The sequence below is a fragment of the Mus pahari genome, chromosome 12, assembly GCF_900095145.1.
Source record: "Mus pahari chromosome 12, PAHARI_EIJ_v1.1, whole genome shotgun sequence".
In the NCBI taxonomy this organism is placed as follows: Eukaryota; Metazoa; Chordata; class Mammalia; order Rodentia; family Muridae; genus Mus; species Mus pahari.
Genome location: NC_034601.1, coordinates 1489771 through 1510070, shown reverse-complemented (window position 1 = coordinate 1510070; position 20300 = coordinate 1489771). Strand labels below are relative to the sequence as shown.

The window sequence follows — 20300 nt, the reverse complement described above, 5'->3', positions numbered from 1 at the left end:
ATATATATATATATATATATATATATATATATATATATATATACTTATAGTGCCAAGTGCCAGAGCTGTACACACACACACACACACACACACACACACACACACACATCTTGCAGAGGACTCTAGCTAGCTTGATTCCTAGCATCCACACTGGGTGGCCCATACTGCCTGTTAATTCCCTCTCCAAGGGATCTGACTCCTTCTGATTTCTGCAGGCAGCTGCACTCATATGTACACAGCCCCATAGACATACTTTATTAAGAATCATTTTTAAAACAGGAGAGTGGAGAGATATCTCAACAGTAAGAGCATATGCTGCTATTGCTGTAGACCTGACTCCAGCCCCCTGTACCCACATTAGGCAACTCATAACAGCCTGTAAGTCCAGATGTCTGTAGCCTCTGTGGGCACCTGCACTCACACGTACAGAGCTATACAATGATACTCTGCGGTGGCTATTGTTGGTTGTCATCTAGACTCCATCTGAAGTGAACTACAGTCCATAAATGGAGGACACAGCTGTGAGGTATCCCCCCCTCTTGGTTTGAAGTGGGTGAAATGGGTCCACTTCTAGTCCGAACCTTTGAGATAGAAAGACACACATCTTTGATTTTGGATCTTGAGGCAGGAGGATACATGCTTTATCTGGGCCATACCTGCGGCTGGAAGACTATATAAGGATACAGAAATAAAAAGCCTTTGCTCTTTGCTTGCTTACAACCTGTACAGATCTTGTCTGCTAGCCCTGGGCTCTAAGGGCCTGAAGGGATGGGGCAGACTACAGTCTGGTGCTGGAGACAACCTGACTTCAGTGTCAGTGTGCTTTTATATGGGAATGTCACAACGAGACACAATGATCCAGGGAAGGTTGTTTGATTTCAGAAAAACATGTAAATAAACACCAGTAAACACGTACTAAAGATTAACAGAATTTTCTCAGAACAGACCAATTTAAACACAACTGTGCAGCACATACTATAGAGTCTATCTGGGAAAGCACAAAAGCAAGGCAGAAGGCCATTGCCAGATTCAGGGTGCACTGACCAGACTGGGTTCTACAGTTATATTTTGACATCCAACAAGAATGAACATATCTTAATTTTTTAATGTAGATGTTTGTCACAGAGGGCACAAAATCACATCCATAACAATCCAGGGGACAAAATGCAGCTAAGGTAGAAGTTCCTCTGCCATTTCTCCTGGAGCCTCCCTCTCTCACAGTTCCCAAGGCGGTGCTCACCATGGGTCATTCTTCTGAAGGTGCTCCGACATGCGCCCTCGCCCTGCTAGCCTACCCATTGCTTCCCCAGCACTGGAGCCTACTTGTCTGGAATTGCATCATATACTGAAGACCAGCTGAGATGTCCAGCCTTGCAGACTAAGCAGTTTCTAGAGTCTTGGACTTCTAGTTCGTGGTCAGATGGACTGCAACCTGTAAGTCATTCCAATAATAGGCAGATAGGTGGGTGGATGGATAGATAGATAGATAGATAGATAGATAGATAGATAGATAGATAGAACATTGCTCTCATTGTTACATTCATGTATGAAAGTACACTGAAACTGAAGTAATGTTGTCTGCAGCATCAGAGAGAGATACATTTACTCTAGACTCTGTTAGAGAACCATAAAACATACATACATACATACATACATACATACACATATATGTAATTAAAATAAAATAAATGTCTTAAAATAAGTGTTCAGATTATTTCTCTGAAATAAATGTTGAAAATAGCCCTGTGGCCGGGCAGTAGTGGCGCATGTCTTCAATTCCAGTACTTGAGAGGCAGAGGCAGGAGGATTTCTGAGTTTGAGGCCAGCCAGTCTACAGAATGAGTTCCAAGACAGCCAGGGCTACACAGAGAAACCCTGTCTCGAAACAAACAAACAAACAAACAAACAAAAATAGCACTGTGAAGTATCTTGGTTCCTCAATAAAACAGTTACTTGTGGTGTGTGCATATCCACCCAGAAGCCCAGCCTACAGAACCTATACAACAGAATAGAGTTTCTAAATTCCCATGAGACAAAATAAAGAAAAGTACAGTTGGGCCAGCAAGATGGCTGGGGAGTAAAAGTGCTTAGCCTACATGTCTGACAAGAGTTTGTACCCAGCAACCCAGGATGGAAGGAGGGAGCAGACTCCTGAGAGCTGTTCTCTGACCTCCGTGCACCCACATGCATGCGTGTGCACGTGTGCGCACACACACACACACACACACACACACACACACAAACAGAGAGAGAGAGAGAGAGAGAGAGAGAGAGAGAGACTCACACAGCTGTTATAAAAATAAATTATAAGCCTAGACAGATAGTTCAGTAGTAAAGGTGCTTGCCACTAAGCCTGACAATGTGAGTTCAATCCTAGGATTTCACATAATAGGAAGATAAAAGCAATTTCATACATGTGTCATATATACACATACACAAATAAATAAACATAATTGTCTTAATTTTATAAATAAAATGATAAGACGCTCCCAAAGGAAAAAGCTAAAACTGAAGCTAAATATGAGACAAAAACAAAGTGATTTGCATTTTGCTGCTACCACCTGATCATTCTCAGCAACAAAATAATCTAGAAGACCTCGGAAGTAACCCTGTGACAGATGTAGCCCCCAGTATGGTATGAAAGACACATGCTGTGAGCTGAAACCATGTACAGTCACTGCTTAGACAACCCACTTCTCTGGGCTTGTCATCCTGCCAGAATTTAACAAGGGTGAGAAAACTCAAGGGGTAGTATTCAGTGTTGGCAGGGACATGCTCAGTAACATGCAGCTATTTATCACCTAAGGTGCTTTTCTGGTTTTGAGGCAGGATTTGGCTCTGTAGCCCAGACTAGCCATGAACTTTCAATCCTCCAGAGCCCCATGAGTGCTGGGATTACAAGCATGGACCACACTACTGACTGCTTGTAAGAATGTGGTTCAGTCTCTGCTAAGCAGAACATCCCTCAAGATGATTTTTCAGAAAATTGGCTTTTAGCAAAAGAGTCCTTATGCAGAATGGTCATTAGCCAAATGTGTCACTTAGCCGAGGTCATTTAGTGAATCAGCTTTCAATGACTTGCCCTCTGAATGTTCACTACAGCAGGCATTTTCTTGGGCTAAATGTCCGTTTTATTTCCATAATTAATATTCACTGGAGCATGTATGGGGAACTTCCCAGGGGCCCAGAAGCAACTAGGACAGACATCTAATAATCAGACTATTGAAAATGTTCTCATTAAAAAACAAAACAAAACAAAACAAAACAAAACAAAAGCAGGGGTTAACAAGGCTTCCTGCAGCACAGTCATTGGGCTTAGTGTTGTGACAAAGGTCCCCCGGTTCTGTGTGATGTGAGTATGACACATGCAACCTCTCATTGGAAAAAGAAATGAGTGGCCTTTGGATTTGGTGCTCAGGGCAGTGCTCGGTTCCTTTTATTTCCAGACAGGGTCTAACCAGCCAAGGTTGGCCTCAAACTCCCAATGTAGTCAAAAGTGTCCTTGAACTCCTGATCCCCTGCCTCCACCTCCCAGGTGCTGGGATGACAGGTATATGCCACAATCTTCTGAGTAAGCTACATCCCTAACTGCTACTGTTCCGGTTTTAAGATGGGCTTTTGCTATGTAGCCCAGGTTGGCCTTGAACTTTCAGATCCTTCTGTCTCAGCCTCCTGAGCTCTGGAGTTATAGGTGTATACCAACCATCCGTAGCACCATTTGAAACTCTTGATTCTTTATCAAATCCCCTATGTTCTGGGTGTACAAAGAAGTCCCCACAGTAATGTGGCCAGTTATTTTCATTTCTAGGGCATCAGTAGCCAAGTGCCACACCGGCTTAAAGCATGAGATGCCTAGTGTCTTACAAGCCTAGAGAGCAGAAATCCAAAATGAAGGTGTTGGCAGTCGTAGCTGGAGGCCCCAGCTTTGGGTCTTCTAGCATGGGTGTAGCTGTATCACTCTGAGCTCTGAAGCAATGTGGCCATTTTCCTCAGTGTCTTTGAGTTTGAGTAGCATCTTCTTCTCCTATGGGGAGGTCCCCTGGTACCCAGGGTGCCCTCTACTCTGGCATGCTTTCCTCTTAGGTTGATAACATCTGAGGCCACTCCACTTCCAAATACTATGCTCACCCCCAGGAGCCAGGGGTTAGGAATTCCAGCCTAACTCTGAAGAGGAGACACTTCAATCCTTAATACTGGCCCCATCACAAACACAAATATTCTACAGTTTGGAGCTAACAGTGTAGCTCAGTAGGTCGAGTGCATACCTACCATGCCTAAAGCCTTGTGTTCAGTCTCCAACACTGCTTCAAAAGGGTATGATGGTCTGCTTTTGCTAGCACTTTGGGAGGTGGGGCAGGTTATCCTCAGCTACACACCAAGCTGGAAGGCAGCCCAGGCTGCAGGAGACCTTGTCTCAAAAGAAAACAGAACAAAACCAACGAGACCGTCATATAATCTTGGTGTGTCTCTGTGTGTCCCAGTAGTTGGATTATTACACCAGCCTTCTTATATGCATTATACTTCACCCTGCTGAGACGTTAACATAGCACCTGTCTCCAAAGCTGCGGGGCTTCTTGGATGTTGGAAACAGCCTGAGGAAGGTTGAAACTTTATTTAACCTTAAATTCCATTATAGAGTCTGCATTTTGGTGCAATTTATATTTGAGCTATAAAATTTTTCTATAAGTTGAAACATGACCTATAAAAGGTCACTGCACCCTGAAGCAACATTCTAGAAAGAAATCAATTGGCCCTTTTGCTTACAGAAACCATTAGCCAGAGGAGAGATAGAGGAAAAACTTCCTCATGCTGATTGAACTCCCAAACCCAAAGCATAATTTCTGAAAGGCAATGGCTTCATATAGCTAAAATGCATTAGGTTATTATTAGATTACAGGGAGCCTTTAATGTAGCCCCTGCACCTACTGCTTCTTACAGTGAAGGTGTAGAAGCACTCAGATCAGACATCAACACCAGGAATCAGAGCTCTCCGCATGACAAAGAGGGGTCTCATCCTTTCCTTACACCTGAACGCATCACCCCTGTGAGGTTCCTGGGTTCTCAAAAGTCCTTCCGTGAACTGGGATAATAGTTCAGTTGGTAAAGGGCTTGCCTTACAAGTATGAGAAATGGAATTTCATCCCTTCATCCAGACTCATCCACACTTGTAACACCGGTGTTAATTTCTAGGGAGCAGCCAGACTAACAGTGGGATCCAGGACAACGCCAGGCCCTGACTCGAAAAAACAGAGAGGAACAGGAACAGTAGTGGAGATTCACTGTGTGCGTGCTCGCTGGTACATACACACACACGAACACAGGATCCTTCTGTGACTTGTCCCTCCTACATTTGGATCTAATTAAGATGCATAGTTTTTGTCCCACTCCAAGATAAGATGGCTCTGTAGCCCACATAGGGTCTTTTTTCAAACTGCTCCTATATGTGGTATCAAAAGGTTAGACCAGCTTCCATTGGCTAATACCTTAGGATATGTCATGTAGTACTACTGTGATGCTGCTCTTTTGTTCTGTAGCAACAGTGATCAATCACTAATATGAGTGATGTACAAGTGTATCTCTCTGGTTCCCATTTCTTGTATCACCAATTGCAGGCAGGGAGCTAATCGCTAATCAGAATGGTACAGGCAAGTGAGTGCCCCCAAGGCCACTCTGAGGCCAGCCTTCCTCGGTCACCAGGACCCATCCTCCTTGGGAGGCCTCAGAACCTGGGTGGCTGCAGCATGAGGAATGTGCAATGTGAAGTCACAGTAATAGTCCAGCATGGTGGCACATGCCTAGAAGCCTGGGTGCTTTGGAGGCTGAGGCAGGAGCATCACGGCAAGGTTCAGGCCAAGACGGGCTACAAAGAGAATACCAGCCTAGTCAGGTCTACATAGCAAGACACTGTAAAACAAACCAATAGTGCTGCTGCAGTAACTCAGTGGGTATAGGCACTTGCCAAATGGCTTGAGTTCAACCCACATGGTAGAAGGAAAGAACCGACTTCTTCGAGCCATCCTCTGACTTCTATTTATATTCGGTGGGTCACAAACACACACATACACAAATAATCAATGTAAAGAAATGAAAAGGCAAAATCCCACAGAAACAATCATAGTTCATTTTATTTAAATCAAGTCAGCTCAGGGAATAAAAGATCAATCCCATCTTGGTCCCCTATGCTGGCCTGGATTTTTGGAGGGTCACAGACCCGACTATAATCAATTCCCCTCTGTTGTTCTCCAAAACAGACCCCAGGATTTCTTGTCTAAAAAAGGTAACGGGATACAATCTGTCCCCTTCATCGACATTCTGCAAGTATATTTAACAAGCTAGCTCTAGAAGCTTCCAAATGGAGATTTTGAGACATTTGCTAAACTGAACTGTTACACCTTGAATGACAGTGCACACTTGGAGGACAACAGGAGTGGCTTGCCAGCGTCCTGTCTTTCAACTCTAGGGACTTTGAACAGAATACTCTGCCACCCACTGCAGCTAACTCCCACTCTTAGTTCAGATTCTTTTCCTCGCAAGATGAAACAAAACTCCTGCTGGAAGCCTCTGCAATTCTGTGCACTAATTTTCAGAGCAGATACTGCTACTGTTATATAATGTGTGTGTGTGTGTGTGTGTGTGTGTATACACATATACACAAATAACGTAAAGAAATTAAAAGATGAAACCCCACAGAAACAATCTCAGTTCATTTTATTTAAATTAACCCAGCTCAGAGAATAAAGACCAACTCCTTGGTCCCCTATACTGGCCTGACTTCTTGTGTGTGTGTGTGTGTGTGTGTGTGTGTGTGTGTGTGTACGCGCGCGCTCGCGCGTGTGCGTGAACACCCATGTGGGGTTAGACCCCTCCAAAATCTGCCTCGGCTACTACGAGGACAGACCCACCCTAGCCCCGCCCCTGGCTGTTCTGAGCCCGCCCCCAGACCACTCAAAGACAGCCCCCTAAGCACTGTTCAACCTCAACCTCAGCCCCACCCCTATTCCCGCTCGGGCCCACCTTCCAATCCTTAGACTCCACCCCAAGTTCCGGCCAAGGGCAGCCCTCTGAGCCCCGCCCCCAAGCCAGTCTAGGCCCCGCCTCCAAGTTGCCAGATCCAACTCCGCGAACTGTTTAAAACGCTCTGCAGTCAGGCATTAGCCGCCCTGCAGTTTACAGCCCGCCTCTAACCCTGCCCCACCGAACTCCCCGCCCCCGGGAACCATCTTGCCCCGCCCCCTGGGCCGGAGCATAGACTAGTCCCCGCCCACATCTTGCCTCCTAGTTGCCACGCCTCCTCCGTCTCAGGCCTCGCTTCCGCCCGTTTCCAGGCAACCCTGGCCCTGCCCCGCGATGGCGCCTGAGGACCACGAGGGGGCCACGTCTCTGCTGCAGAGTTTCGAGCGCCGCTTCCTGGCGGCTCGCGCGCTGCCCTCCTTTCCCTGGCAGGTGGGCGGCGGGCACGCGGCGGGTATCAGGGTCGAGCACCGCGGGCGGCGGGGCCGGGAGGCTCGGGCCGCCTTTGCTCACCGCTGGACCGCGGGAGGCAGGCGAGCCCTTCTCCGGCAGGGTTTACAGGGTCACGAACCGGGCTGGATTATTTTAGCAACTTTTAAGCCAGTAGTCGGTCATTTGGGCGACTGCAAAATAACTTTGAAAAACTAAACGTCTTCAAATGGGAAGAGCCGCGCTCTCCTGAAAAGAAGGCCAGGTCCCCATCCGAAGGGCTGGCTTCAGGCAGAACTGTCTCAGAGGGAGTTCGGACTGAAAAGGGTACTTCCCTGTGGCCTGGGGACCTGCAACTCGGACGCGAGGATCCTTTAGAGCGAGCCTCGCTGTTAACTCTTGTGCGGTGAGCTCACCGGCATGAGTTACTATAGATTGTATTCCTCCAGGGTCTACCTGGTTTCGTTGGGTGGTTTGGGTAGTTGTATTATTTCATCGACATAAAACATCTCTGGTCTTAACACAAAACAAAACCCGAATAGGTCCTCATTCAATGTCAAATGTAATAATAATAGTTCATGTGCTGTGTTAAGTACTTGTTTAGGGTCACCCACAGCGCACAGCACTGGTGTCTGTGGTCACTCCGTTTGAGCAGGGGTTTAAGAAGGAAAGAATCCGAGCCAGAACTCTGGCCAGGGAGACCAGCTTCCTGCTTATAGTTCTAATTCAACCCCTGTGTGCTGTGGGACTTTACAAGAGGCTACATCTCTGTGCCATCATTTCTAATTAGTACAGTAAAGTATATAATGATAGCAGCCACTTGCTACTAAACAGCTGGACTTCTTTTCCTTTGCCCAGCTAGAAATCATAGACAAAAAGTTTTGGGAGTGCTGATCTCTGCCGTGTTTTTCTGTGCTGGCTGTAGGCAGACAAGGCTAGCAGTTGCAGATTTCGGGCCCTTGGCCCTCCTGGAGTTCTTAGGACATTTTGGCTGCCAGCTTCCCAGCAGGCCTAGGTATTGGATTTCTTCAGCCCTTACAAACATACAGCTCTTGTGCAGGCCTTGGAAGTGGGGATTCATTAGCTCTTAACCATGGCCAGCCTGTCTGCTTTTACAATTCTGCCGTCCACTGTTAAGCCATGTCTGTGTCTGCTTTCTCCTTGTTGCCCCTCAGCCCGCACTACTAAAGTAAGCAAGAGACTGTTCCCAGGAGGTAGCGCGGGAGGGTTCCTTACTCCCTCTTTGAGCCACTGCAGCAGGCTGTGTCTGAACCAATCACAGCATTGCTTCTTGTTCCATCTCAGCCATCCTTCCGCTACGCCACTAGGGGGCGTGCTCCCGTCTGTCCCACAGGAAATGAGGGCACAGCAATACACTGTACACCCAGGTTTGTGACAGCAAAAAGTTTCAAACAGCCCTGGCTGAGCCCGCACCTTCAGCAGCCATGACAGTCAGGTCTGGTTGTCTAAAGGTGTTTATGGAGTGTTCAGGCAGCCAAGGCTGGTGTAAGCTGTCTGACAATCCTTTTGCTGAAGACAACCAAGGTAGAAAGGGGGAGTCCCACAGCTCCAAATTAGGGAGTCATATTGCCCCATTCCCCCCAAACTGTTGCTTATTTATAGGAGAATGAACATAAGAGTGCTTCTACCAAGAACCCAAAGACTTGATCATGAACACTAATTGTGGACCTAACCGCCTTATGACTGTTGCTCTTCGAGAGGCAGCCCCTCTTGTATCTCACTTTGTGGGAGTACTTGAGTACAAACCCTGACTTCCACGTGACTGTGGAAGTGCACTGAGTGCCTCCTAGCAGTTACTGGGTCAGTAAGTATTTACTGAATGCTGTCCGTGAGCTGCACACCAGGGCACATCAGACATGAGAGGCCAGCCCTAAAACAGTAAGGAACCAGAAGATACCAGGCAAAACCATGTGTGGCAGCTCATGCCTGTAATCACAGCTTGGGGTACCAAAGCAGGAGAATCTGTGAATTAGAGGCCAGCCCCAGCTACAAGGTGAGACCCAGTCTCAGACAGATGAAAAAATAAACAAGGAAATGGCAAATAGAGTCATCAAAGGCCTCCCCAAAGAGACATTTGAACTGCTACCCAAGCTCCATAGGATGGTCTCAGAGAAGAGGAAGCAAAGGTCTTGTGATAGAAGCATGGACGCCATGATTAAGAACAGCAAACCAGCTGCTGTGGCCACAGTGGAGTGAGCAGAGAGAAGACTGTGTAGCTATGGTCAGAAAAGGGCCAAGGCAGGTGTAGAGGACCTGATAGACAGAAAGTAGCTTGCTTTGTGTCGCATACCTGCCTGACTGGAGTTGTAGCTATAGTCCCTATGACAAAGATGGTGTGCCCAGGCTTGGCACCACACATCTGAATCCCTATTCTAGCTTAGAGAGCAGATCTCAGGCCTTTATGTTGTAACTTATTCTTAGCTTACCAGCTTAGCCCCAAAGTTGCCATGACCCATGACTGCTGGCTGGGCAGCCACATCTGACGTGAATCAGGACTTGGTCTTCTCATACTCAGCCACATGTGGCCCATGACATTAGATCACGTTTACCTCTGGTGGCTTCCACTTAAGATTAGCCCCTGGGCAGAGATCACTGATACTCTTTACCAGAATATTCCACAGGAGTGTACTGTTGCTGAGAAAATGTCCCTAAGATGATCTCTCTCTCTCTCTCTCTCTCTCTCTCTCTCTCTCTCTCTCTCTCTCTCAGAGCCTAGAAGATAAACTCAAGGAACCCTCCGGTTCTGAGCTGTTGCTGGCTATTCTGCAGAAGGTAAGAGCCCCAGCATCCCCCAGACAGCAGACCCAAGCCTTGCCTGTATCCTTTCCAGACACCAGTGTCCAGAGAACAGAAACACAGCACTTGCATTGGCATTACCCATAGGCATATCACTACAGACAGATGTTTGGTTTTAATGGATGAGGACGAAATTCAAATTCTAATTGAATTCTAAATTCAAACTGCATGAGATGAGGGAAGCTAGGAGAATTTTTTTTAAGACTATCTCTATGGAACACACTATGCCATTTGTTTCTAGATGGCTGTAACTTTTGGGTTGGGGTGTGTCTGTCTGTGTGTGTGGGGGGGGGAGGAATACATTCATTCACTGTCCTTGGAATCCAGAAGAGTGTCAGATCCCCTGGGACTGGAATTATAGACAGTTGTGAGCTAGCACATGGGTGGTGGGAATCAAACCTGGGTCCCCTGGAAGAGCAGCCAGTGCTCTCAGTATTGGAAGCAGCAGTGGGCTTTGGTCTCAGAAATGTGTGTGCCCGTGGCCTGAATTAAGGACAGATCACATCACCATGTCCTGTACCTTAACCTTAAGGATCCTGACCTTCCAGCAGGAGAAAACTGTAGTCTTCCTCCTCAGAAAGAATCACTAGAGGAGCATGTTTGCATACAAATTCAGGGAAGACATTTGTCACTAGCTGTTGTGGGAAATATTTTAAACAACAACAACAAAATGAATCTACCAACTCTCCGTGCTCCTGCTTCTCTCAACCTGCTAACTCTCCAGCCCCGCCAGGCCATGTGCGTTCCTGCTCTAGTACCAGCACTGGTGGGCCACAACACTATGTCCCAGTGGGGTCCCACCAACTCTGTCCCACATTCCAGTAACCAAATAGAACCGCTATCCTCACCATTTGATAACCAGTAATCCGGTAAAAACAAGACTCAATGCTTATAGTTAACCAATCAGATTTATGTATCAATAAATTCTCAATACACAAGATGCCAATACAGTCATTTCAGAACCAATTGATAATGACAAAGCTGCCCTAGATTAGACAAAGTATCCCAATATTCTAACCTTTATGATATCATAACAACCTGTGGCTGGTCATGGCCATACTGATTCATGTCCACAGCCATCTTCCTTCCCCCCACCCCACCCCCACCCCAAGATGCTCCCTGTCTCTGCAACTCTTAGCTCACCTCCCTCTTCCCTGTCCAATCACAGGCCTCACACTGCCCTAATGTAATAGGAGAGGGAAAATCCTGTGACACCAGCCGCTGAACCCACCCTAGGAGCCCAGACCAGGAATTCTGTGCTGAACCAGGGCCAATGCAAATTCAGCCTAAGCTATATTGCATCAGAAGGATGAAGAGGGAGGCAGGCAGGCTTTGTCTTACAGCCTCCCATGGGTGACCCAACCAAACTCAGAGCACACTCCTTTAAGATCTAGTGGAGTTATCCACCAATGAGCCCTCAGTGGGAAGCCCTTGAAGGCCTTAAGGGAGCAATAACCTATGGGTCCTGACGTGATTAGAGCCCGGACAGGGACTAGAACAATGGTTCTTGAAACCTGTGGGTTGTAACCCCTCTGTGACATCCATGACCATCAGAAAATACAGATATTTACATCACAGTTCATATAGTAGCAAAATTTGTTATGAAGTAGCAAATTATTTTTATGGTTGGCGGTCACAACATGAGGAGCTATATTAAGGAGCACTAGGGGGATCCTGTGGTCGTTCCAAGGCAGCAAACTACACCTCCTTGCATACCTATTTCCATGTCCTGCTTTCTGCTGGTCCTCTAACCTTTCAAAACTGTCAGGTCAGAGCCACCTGGGAGCTGCCCCACACTGCTCTCCTTGGCTGGAGAGCCTGTACCTCACTTTTGGAAGCTTTCTACTGAGACACGAGTTCCTCTCTAGGCAAAGCTTTTGCTCTTCCATCTTTGCCTGTTCAATTCCATCTCCAACCCTCCTCACCACCTAGGCCTCATAGTCAGGACGACAGGCATCTGAGAGGTCTGGTTCCTGCCACTGGGCCCTCACCTCATCTGTGAAACAGATACCCCACTTTCATCCTCACAACAAGCTAGTATCATTCCACCTGCCAGTCTGGGTGGGCAGGAAAGGCCCTGTGAGCTCAGGTTCCTATACAGAACTATGCTACTACGTCCAAATGTTTTAAAGAAAGAGCTTAAAACTTATTCTTGAGTTGGGAATGGCAGCATGTACCTATAAACCTAAGACAGGAGGATTGCAAATTTGAGACCAGTCCGTGCTATCTAGCAAGACCTTCTCAAGGAAAGGCTCCATCCTGTAGATGCCCAGGGCACATACCCACACTGTCCCTGCATATCTTTGCTGGAACATCAATCCCCCTCCAATCATGTGACGCCCCTAGGACACAGAGGGCAAGCAGTCGCCTTGTCTTTTGTTGTCTAGACTGTGAAGCACCCTGTGTGTGTGCAGCACGGACCCTCTGTGAAGTATGCCCGCTGCTTTCTCTCAAGGCTCATCAAAAAGGTCAGTGGTGGGCAGTGGCTGCTGGGGACAGGCCACATAGTGGGATACAGAGTTCCAGAGCTCTGCCAGGTGCCAGCAGCCCAACCTCCCTGCCCTGTGGTGGTTGTGTAAGCTCTGAATTAGGGCTTCCTTGCAGGGGGCTGGTGGTGGGGAGAACATGGTCAGAGAGTACAGAGGAGAGCGAGTAGCCAGGGCTCTCAGCAGCAGCTTCTCCTCCTAAACTATGGTTCTCCTTCCTACCAGACATCCTTGCCAGTGAAGGAAGGATGCCTCCTCCTCCCCCATCCTACCAGCCATGCGCCCCTGTTGGAAGTCTGTTCCTACAGTCCCTTCCCAGCTAGTTTCTTGTTATTCTCCCAACTGGGCTGCTGGCCAGAATCCTCCCAACCTCTGCAAGACACCTTTGGAGGGTAGATCCAGACCTGCTCCATGCCACTCCAGACAGCCATGGAGAACGACAGCAGGCCAGCTTCAGTCAGCACTGAAGCGAGCAGCTGCTCACCAGGCTCAGCAGGGATGTCATCCTTGCTTGTGCACCGTTCTGGCCCTGGGCCTCAGCACCCTGGTACCTCTGTAGACCCTGGTAGCACCAGGAGAAACGGGGCTTTGAAGCCTGGGGAAGCCATGCCTCGACAGCACCGAGAGGCATCTTGAAAGTCTCTGCACTGTGAGCCTGGGACTCACATGAACAGCGGCACCTCTCTGGGGCAATGTGGCTCTCCTAGATCTGCCTGCCTTCTCTCCACACCTCTCCTTAAGGCACCCTACCACTGCACTTTTAATTCTGTTAATTTTAATTCTAAGTTGTTCAAATGCTGGCATACCACCCACTCCAAAACTTCCACTCTAAATCCGGTACAATGAGGCTGTAGCCTGGCTCCGCAGTCCAGTGCCAGCCCAGCATGTACACACGGTCTTGACTTCCATCTCTAGCACCATGAACGCTGTGAAAGCTACCCAGTCCTGTTCACAGAGCAGACAGAAGCAAGGGACAGGATGGTTGTTTGCAAGAGTCACTGTGACCTCTCAATTAAGGCTGTCTGTCCCCAGCATGAGGCTGTACCCGCGGAGCCTTTGGATGCACTGTACGAGGCCTTGGCAGAGGTTCTGATGGCCCAAGAGTCCACCCAATGCCACCGGAGCTATTTGCTGGTATGAGACATGGGTGTTGTGTTGTGCTTACCCTTGTCCACCACACACACTCTCTTCTCTGTGACTGGGTCATTCTAAAGGTGTTAGATGAAGGGGATCACACAGCATGGAACCTGCGATTGGCTCCTTGTGCTTATCACATCCTTGAGGTCACCCACACTGCCGGGTGTGGGGAGGTTGTTAATTTCCATTGTTGAGTGCCTTCCACAGCATACCCCAGATCACATTCTGCTCTGCACTTGCTATGGTTAGGTCCCACCAGACATACATTTGTTCATTTTCCTTCTTGTCTGTAGCCTTCAGGAGACTCGGTCACACTCTCTGAGAGCACTGCCATCGTGTCCCATGGCACCACAGGCTTGGTTACATGGGACGCTGCTCTCTACCTGGCAGAATGGGCCATTGAGAACCCAGCAGCCTTCACTAACAGGTGATCCTGGGGCATAGAGCAGGGCACTAAGGCGGTTGGTGCTGGTGCAGTTGTGAACACAGGTCCCCATCTCCCACTCAGGACTATCCTGGAGCTAGGCAGCGGAGCTGGCCTCACAGGCCTGGCCATTTGCAAGGCATGCTACCCCAGTGCATACATCTTCAGCGACTGTCATGCCCAAGTGCTTGAGCAGCTCCGTGGAAACGTTCTCCTCAATGGCTTCTCCTTAGAGCCGAACACTCCCATTGACGAAGGCAGCTCAAAGGTGACAGTGGCCCAGCTGGACTGGGATGAGGTGACAGCCTCTCAGCTCTCTGCCTTCCAGGCAGACGTTGTCATTGCAGCAGGTAATGCCCCAGCAGCAACCCTCATCCCAGCAGGAAAAAGCTGTGGGTGGAGCAGGCAGGAACCAGCAGGACTCTAAAGAGACACCCTGGGCAACCAGTGATGTCACAGCCCATACTCCAGAGCTTAGGTCCCTCTGGAGACAGCTGCTCTTACTGCTGTGGCTCTGTCCATGAACAGCCAGCTGTCCCCAGAAGACTTAAGATGAGGACAGGTGCCAGGGCAGCACACAAGGTGGTCTGGAGTGCCTTGCCACAGCCGCCCTGAGGCCACCAATTCCCCTCCCTGCACCTATATGAACGCTAGAGCAGTTCCACCCACACGAGGACTGTGCCTTCCATTGCTGGTGACAAACAGCCACCAGGATCTTTAGGTGGGGTAGACTGTCCATGTAGCCTGTGGTCCTCCCAGGGCCGCACCCAACTTCTCCACCTCTTGTTAGTACCATATTGGGTCGTGTTTAAATGGGGTGGCAGGCCCTGCCACATTGTCCATGCTGACTCCATGCAGATGTGCCATCACTGTGCCATGTGGCCTTGGCTGTCTACCATTTGGGTCCTAAGTCCCTGTCCTCTGTCCTTTAGAGATGGCAAGAGAGCCCCAGCCTCTTAGGAAACAGAATGGAGTCTTTGAAAGAAAGGATTTGCCTGGGCCACCAGAGTCTTCCTCCCCTATCATAACAGAGATCCCTGCAAACAGCACACCCCACACTGCAGTACCCTCTAAAAGCCCGAAGCAGGGCTAGGATCTGCTTCACCATGAAGCTTCTAAGTGAGCAAGGGCCACAGGAGGCCACTGCAGTCTTTAGAGGCCTTTCCTCCTGGGGCCTCCCTTTCACCTGGGGTGTGTTCCTAAGGAACAACACACACATCTTAATACCACTGTCCCCAAGCCCTCCCCCAGAGTAAGGCCAGCCCCAGCCCCACCCCCTCACACCTGGTGGGAGGCCCTTTCAGTAACAGCCTTTCCATTGTAGATGTGCTGTACTGCTGGGAGGTGACACTGTCACTGGTCAGGGTCCTGAAGATGCTCTCGGACTGCCAGAGGAAGAGCGCTCCTGACGTCTATGTGGCCTATACTATCCGCAGCCAGGACACAGGCAAGCTGTTCGTCGCAGAACTGGGTCAGTTCCCGACCTGTGGGCCACCATTCTGTCATGAGGAGGGCTTAAAAACTGGGCTGACATTGGCCTTGCTCCTCAGCATCCTTATCTTTCTGTGGTGACATTTACCTGAGGCACAGCCTGGCCTGTAGAGTCAATGGGCAGTTGGCCGCCATTTTTTGGGCACACTACAACTAGAGGAGAAGCTAAGGGTGATTTTAGAAAAGGGATAAGGACCCCACCATCTGTAGAACCTCAGATGACACTTGTCTGTCATCCAATCATCCCACCTCGGCTATGCAGACACTGAAGCACTCAGATTGAGTGGCCCGGGCTCCTGTGGGCCGAGTCACCTGGGCTGAGTCCAAGCTATACCCCACCCACTCAAAACCATCTCCACAGCCCCAGCATGCCAACCAAGGCTCTCCACACGTACCCAGTACAGGGCAGTGTTATCCTGGCCCAAAACCTGCCACAGCATCTGTGGACAGGCTGACACACAGACATCCCCTAGTGCTCCCTTTGGTCAGCATATCCCCAGACATCACACAAGCAGGTGAACACTACCTGAATCCACTGATGGAGCACTAAGAGGCCTTCCTGGCCTTCAGATGATCACACACACACACACACACACACACACACACACACGCACACACACACACACAGAGCCTGCAACACATCTTCCCTATGAATGGCAGAGGGGACCACAGAGCATCCAGCCTGTGTCTGATTTCAATAACTCTTTATGGGGACCAGAGCACTTACCTGAGTGGTAGAAACTTATCTACTATGTGCACAGCTGGATTCCTTCCATAATACTTAAGAAAAAAAATTACAGCTAGGAGGAACTGGGGGATTTACATAATTTACAGAATGTGTGCCAACTTATACTCAGGTGGCTGTTTGCCTGTGCTACTCTAAACTACTAGCTTTATTTAACACAATACTAGTTATGAAACCACCTTGGCTCACGGTACTTGAAAACCCCAACTGACAGGGTAGGCAGGTGCGGAGAGGCAGGGGACCCAACAGGAGAGGCGGCTGAGAGGTGCTGCTGCTGTAAGGCCTTGCCTTCAGGCTTGAGAGAGATGAGTAAGCAAAGGGGCTTACTATATGCAAAGAAGAAGACCCAAGTTTGAACCACCGTGTAAAACGTTGAGCTGTGGCCGTAAGTACCTGTAATCCTAGTGTCATCAGGGGCAGAGACAGGATTGCTGGGGCTTAAGGGAATAAAGGGGAGCATGGGGAGCAGAACCTCTGCCTCCACCTTTAGACCGAGCATGCCCACAGGTACACACACCCATAGAGCATCTACCTGGGCCTGCAAACCTGCGGCCCAAGCCAGTCAGCTTGAATGCACACCTGGTCAGCTGCCCTCCTGAGATCTCTGTACTCTTATCTAGACCGTGCTGGGATCTACTGGGAAGAGGTGCCCCCTCACACTGCCAAACTGTTCCCTTATGAAGAGCATTCGGCCATCGTAATCCTGAAGCTGGTGCTGACGGGTCGCCATGGTGTTTGAAGGTGATTTGAAAAATGAGATGACTGTCATGGGAAAGCTGAAAAGGCTTCTGTTGAGCAGGAATGTTAAATAACAGAGCACAAGTGTACAGTAAGCACAGGCTGAGTGCTAGTGCCTGTCCTCAGCAGCTCATCTGGAGTGGACACAGGCTCGGAGCAAACACTTCCATTGTACAAATAAATATATATATTTATTAAGTATGACTGTCTCAGACAACTCAGCCCTGCTCAGCCAAACCCAACGAACACAGGCTATCCCAGAGCTGACGGCAGCCCAGCAGAACCGGAATGTAAGGGATGTGAGGAGTCCAGAAACAAAAACCCAGGGACTGAGAAGTTGGCAGGGACACCAGAAGTGACAGAAGTGCTCAGAACAGAAGAGCGCTGCCAGATCACTCTCTTCCTAGCTGTCGCCCACTGCTGTCCTCTGGCTTATGACCACTAGGGGGCACTCAAAGGCCCCGGCAGGAAGGGTGGCCACAGGATGGATGGGGCCCTACCCTCTGGCCTGGAGGTCACTTGTGAGTGACCAAAGGGAGCACAGTCTGCTGCCAGCTCTCATCCCAGCGTGGCTGCTCTGACTCCTGCAGTTTCTTCCGGAACTGGCTTAGCTTTCCAGCAGGGTCAGGAAAGTTTGAGAAAAGCATCTAGGGGAAGGAAAACTGGACCTTAGCTCCCTGCACCAGGCCATGGCCCTCTCACTCATGTCCAGCAGTGCTGCTCCCCTCACTAGACACTTGATGGATCCTCTACTCACCCACAGCCCTGCCCTGGAGAATGGCCAGCCCCCACCTGCTATTCTCAGCTTCTCCTCCCATCCTCAACACACTCCTACAGATGCAATTAAGATGGAAGCCTTTAGTGTGTCTATCAGGGACCAGAAAACTGAAGCCTTCAGGTTGGGTCCTGCCCACCTGCCTTTGTAAATAAAGTTTTATTGGAACTCAGACTATCTGCACATGTCCACAGCTAATATTCCCATCCATGTCAGAATGATACTGCAGGGTTCTTACTGGACATAAGGACAGAAGTGAGAGGGCATTAGTTTTATAAGGATAGACCCTCAGCAGGTGCTCCCTTGGCCCCTACCCTCCTTAAAGGGCAGCACAGCTTCCATCGTTGAACACGTGGCAGGGATGTGTATGTTTGTGCATGGCTCTTCCATCCCCTGGCAATGTGAATGAATGGCTGACAGCCCAGGCTGAGAAGCCACCTTGGAGCCCTCTGCTCCCTTCCTCTACACCCCAGAGTTCCTCCACAGCTGTCTGCGTGGGAAGCAGGGATCATGGAGCTGGCAATGCCAGGCTTCAAACCACCCAGCCCCATACAAACAGAGTAGGCCCAGTACCTGCAGCTGAGCTGCCAGCTCCTCGGCATCCTTGAAGACCAGACCGTTCTCTCCATGTCTTACAAGCTCATGCAGACTGCAGAGAGAACAAGGGACTTGAGAGCCAGCTGGAGAAGAAAAGGAACCGAGCCGAGCCACTACCCCTCAGGTGAAATAGACCTCTGTTCTGAGCTCAAGTATTTGGACAGAAAAGCCTACAAGGCTTTTACAAAACACCAGGCTGATTTGGAGAAGGGAAGGTGGCCTGAGATGCTCTCTGTTTTTTCTCCACTGCAGCCTGAGAGCTAGCGTCCCAGCATGTCTGTCTGAGAGCTCGGCCACAGAGCAGGGAGGTAAAGCAAAGCACCTGCAAGCACATCTGGCCACCCTTCCCCCACAGGGTGAGCCTGAGTAGCATGCTAGCCATGAGCAAACCCCAGCCGTGCCCCGTCCCACTCTGTGCAGGGCTCCTTCCTGGAGCCCCTTGTGCATCCACAGATGCTCAAGTTCCTTATGTCCCATAAGCTGCTGTGTTTGCATGTGGTCTGCATGAGCATCCTCTCTAGATGGCATCTAATATCCCAGCAGTGGGGCAGGGATGAGAAGAAAGGTACATGTTGAGACAGACACACTCAGCATGCCCCTAGCTACAGTTTTTTCCTGAGACAGGAACTTACTGTGTAGCACAAGTTAGTTTCAACTGAAATCCTGCCTTTGCCTCCAGACTACAGGCTCATAGTCCCAACATCCTAAAACCATTTGCATCTGGATGGCTGGCATGACATGGAGTGGATGAACCAAGCTGACTGACCTTCACTGGAGCTCAGCAGAACCACAGGGCCCCCAACTGCTGCTCTAGAATACGCCCCAAGTAAGGCTTGGTATCTGCTCCTACCAATTGAAGTTCACGGCACACACAGGCAAGTGGCACCCAAACATGTCCACCACCTTCATGGGCAGGTCCAGACCACTGGAGGACATGTGCAGACAGACACCCAGATCCGCTGACCCTGCAAAGCCAGTCAAAACACTAGGACACGTTCTCCCAGGCCTATGGAGTGACACCCCACCCCAAATCCCAACAGTGAGTGGAAATCAGAAGCTGTCCCTGAGACTGTCCTAAACACAAATGGCATAAACTGACCAAGAAGCCAGGCAGCCTAACTAGAAGCTAAAACATGGTTGACTCTGCCAAATGGTTGTTTTGGTTTTGTTCGTTTTTACTTGTATTGATTTATTGTTCATAATTAGCCATAATTCATTTTCAAAGAGAAAACTTCTGTTTTCTCTGTTCAAAGAGAAACTGTGATAGCAGAGCTATGATTTTGGTTCACTTGGCTTGGTCAAGACCACCACCCAGTGACCACTTAAAAATGATTGGCTTAGCAGAAGGTGCTTGCTGACAACCTGGCCCCATCTCTGGATCTCAAGGAACATAGACAGCTCCTCTAACTTGTCCTCTGATGGCTATATACCTGCCATGACACAAGTGTGTTACCCCTACACACCCACACAAACACAACAAATGACTAGATAGAGTGGCAAACCTCTAAGAACTCAAGATTAAAAACATAGGGCAGAGCTGGGCCTGTGGCGCAGGCCTTTAATCCCAGCACTTAGGAGGCAGAGGCAACTGGATCTCTCTGAGATCAAGGTACGGTTTTACTGTCTCAAAAGTAAAACCTTAACAAAAAC

The 20300-nt window shown here is 49.1% G+C and overlaps 2 protein-coding genes across 2 annotated transcripts in view; one reads left to right on the top strand and one right to left on the bottom strand.

Annotated features, from left to right (window-relative positions):
• The first annotated feature begins 7333 nt into the window (after positions 1–7333).
• On the top strand, positions 7334–17290 carry Eef2kmt (eukaryotic elongation factor 2 lysine methyltransferase). Its single transcript, XM_021209876.2, has 8 exons — positions 7334–7443; positions 10171–10233; positions 12645–12725; positions 13776–13877; positions 14174–14307; positions 14389–14654; positions 15629–15775; positions 17161–17290. Exons 1-8 carry the CDS (start codon positions 7348–7350, stop codon positions 17277–17279), a joined length of 1008 nt encoding a protein of 335 aa, XP_021065535.1. The 5' UTR covers positions 7334–7347; the 3' UTR covers positions 17280–17290.
• Positions 17291–17767: 477 nt separating this feature from the next.
• The window catches only part of LOC110329984 (ALG1 chitobiosyldiphosphodolichol beta-mannosyltransferase like), a 6948-nt gene continuing 4415 nt past the window's right edge, over positions 17768–20300 (bottom strand). The window contains exons 2-4 of the mRNA XM_029544564.1: positions 19501–20288; positions 18627–18702; positions 17768–17925 (exon numbers count right to left, since the gene is read on the bottom strand). Coding sequence (XP_029400424.1) covers positions 17794–17925; positions 18627–18702; positions 19501–19586 — 294 coding nt within the window. The 5' untranslated portion in view covers positions 19587–20288 and the 3' untranslated portion in view covers positions 17768–17793. The remainder of the gene's footprint in view (positions 17926–18626; positions 18703–19500; positions 20289–20300) is intronic.

What these genes read in the sequence shown, in the direction of transcription:
- Eef2kmt (XM_021209876.2), top strand. Translation starts at nt 7,348, where the DNA reads ATGGCGCCTGAGGACCACGAGGGGGCCACGTCTCTGCTGCAGAGTTTC. An exon ending in TGCTGGCTATTCTGCAGAAG is followed by an intron (nt 10,234 to 12,644) that starts GTAAGAGCCCCA and finishes TTTGTTGTCTAG; the next exon opens with ACTGTGAAGCACCCTGTGTG. An exon ending in AGACGTTGTCATTGCAGCAG is followed by an intron (nt 14,655 to 15,628) that starts GTAATGCCCCAG and finishes TTTCCATTGTAG; the next exon opens with ATGTGCTGTACTGCTGGGAG.